At 42.5% G+C, this 2066-nt stretch overlaps 1 protein-coding gene across 1 annotated transcript; it reads right to left on the bottom strand.

The window, feature by feature from the left end:
* Positions 1-590: 590 nt before the first annotated feature.
* LOC108595825 lies at positions 591-1321 on the bottom strand. The gene is made up of 2 exons (XM_017981115.1): positions 1261-1321; positions 591-1197 (listed from the first exon to the last, which is right to left on the bottom strand). The coding sequence occupies exons 1-2, from the start codon at positions 1306-1308 to the stop codon at positions 646-648; spliced, it is 600 nt and encodes a 199-aa protein (XP_017836604.1). The 5' UTR covers positions 1309-1321; the 3' UTR covers positions 591-645.
* Between the last annotated feature and the right edge of the window lie 745 nt (positions 1322-2066).

Raw genomic sequence — 2066 nt, 5'->3', positions numbered from 1 at the left:
TATTTTTTAATGCCAACATGGTAACAGCTAAGATTTTTAAGCAACAATATAAAAAATAGAAGGTATCTAAGACAGTTACTTTTGCAATCCATTAGATACTTCAGTCTTTTTTCGTTGTAAGCTCACAGAAATATTAAAGACTAAACTATTTCAAACTATTCATGCTTATGTTTTTCTTAAGCCAAATGTATGTATGCGCAATTGTTTTCAGTGTAACATGTGTACATATGCACATAGTCGTAACTGTATCTTAAAAGTGTAACACTGGAGTACAGGCTATGAGCATAAGTTTGCTTTATCTGATTGTTAAAGTTTGGGGCAAATAATTTGACATGATCTGCGTTATAAAACACTTTGCGTTTATTAAGATGAATATTAACATAATAATGGTATCCAGAGAGAGAGAAAGAGATCGCTTTAATACTAAGTTGGCCACTTTGTTACACTTTGCTTGACAAATTCATAAAGCTCTCAAGCGTGGCAAGTGTAGCGCATAATGTGAACGATACCACAGCAATTAGCTTATCTAAAAAATAGTTTTTGATACAGAATGTGTTGGTATGTCAGCTTGAAGAAATAAATTATCATATAAATACATTTCGTTAAAGCCCTCGATAATAACAACAAATATATAAATGGGACTGCTCAATGAGCATTTGAGCCCAGCCAATTTATAAATTTGCGTAGTTTCTCCAGTTTGATTTGCCCATCACGCGTTTCAATGTGCTGCCAACGCTGCTCGACCGGCACTCGTTCCTCCAGATCCAGTGTGTCCAAGTGCTTGCGCAGCTTCCTGCCAAAGGACTTCACCAGCTGCGTGGTGCGCAGCTGCACAGTGCGCTTCCAGCGGTCGAATCCGTTGCGCTGCAGACACATGGCAATGAGCTGAGTTTCCAGCGTATCCGCCTGCTCAGCTGCATCGGCGTCCAGGAACTGCGAGACGATGTCAAAGAAGTTCTCCAGCGTGTGATTTGCCTGCTGCTCGCCTATGCCCAGAAACGATTCAAAGTTGGTCAGATAGCCCAGCATAATGGAGTTCTGCGAGTCCAGCAGCAGCAGATCCTCCACCACATTATCCGCCAAGTCGGTAGCCTGAGCTACAGCCTGATTGGTTATGGCGCTCAGCTTATGCGCCGCCTGCGAAGTCAAGCGATGACGCTCATGGTCGCCATAGCCTGATATAGCAGCGGACTGCAGCTAAGATCGGAACGGAACAGAGGCTAAGCGAAGTGAGTTGCCATGCGGCTATTGGAAACTTACCAAGAGAAGAAGCAGCGCAAATTGTACGACGCTTGACCATGTGCTCATCTTGTTGGCTGGACTGACTTTTGACTACTGAACGAGTGGGAAGTGAGTTGCTGAGGAGTGCGTTAGCAGATAACACCGTTACCGTTATCATGTCGACTGACGATGAACTGCGATTGCAGGTTCGATATGAAATCAACTGTCCGACGATTGTGAGTGATGAATGGGCGCCTCAAGCGCTTAGCGCACTTTTATAGCTGCCACAAAGAAATAACTGCAGATTAAACAAACCATAAAATTTAACTCTAAGTATGTAGCTGCTGCAACTAATCCTTACAGCGATATAAGTGGACACTTACTCATTTGTCCAGGGAGTTATATTGCCAGCTTTAGTCCTCGCCGTTCACAATGTGTGATAAATGCCAAAAACTAGGTCAGCAGCGTCTGTTGCAACTTGCTGGCATCAGCAGCAACAACAATGCGAATGAAAATCATTTGCTGTGCATTGTGTTTTTTCTCTATGTTTGCCATTTGTGGAGTTTTGAGTGCCGGCAAATCCATGAAAATGCGCGCAACGTCGAGTTGCAATTTAAACGTTGATAAGCCATGTTTAGTGGCAATTGCACAGTTCACAGCCACAAATCTCTCCCGCTCTCTGCCATTTGACAATGCTTAGCCCAAATTATTGCAAAAATTTTAAGCCTCTGACATATGAACATGGCGAGTAAGCGATATAAATGAGCTGCATATGAGTAAGGGTGTTACATAGATGTGTATTTAATATAAGTTGTCGCTTCCAGATTATGGAAATTGTCACAATA

This window comes from Drosophila busckii, chromosome 2R, assembly GCF_011750605.1.
Source record: "Drosophila busckii strain San Diego stock center, stock number 13000-0081.31 chromosome 2R, ASM1175060v1, whole genome shotgun sequence".
Classification (NCBI taxonomy): domain Eukaryota; kingdom Metazoa; phylum Arthropoda; class Insecta; order Diptera; family Drosophilidae; genus Drosophila; species Drosophila busckii.
This window is presented reverse-complemented; position numbering and strand designations above follow the sequence as displayed.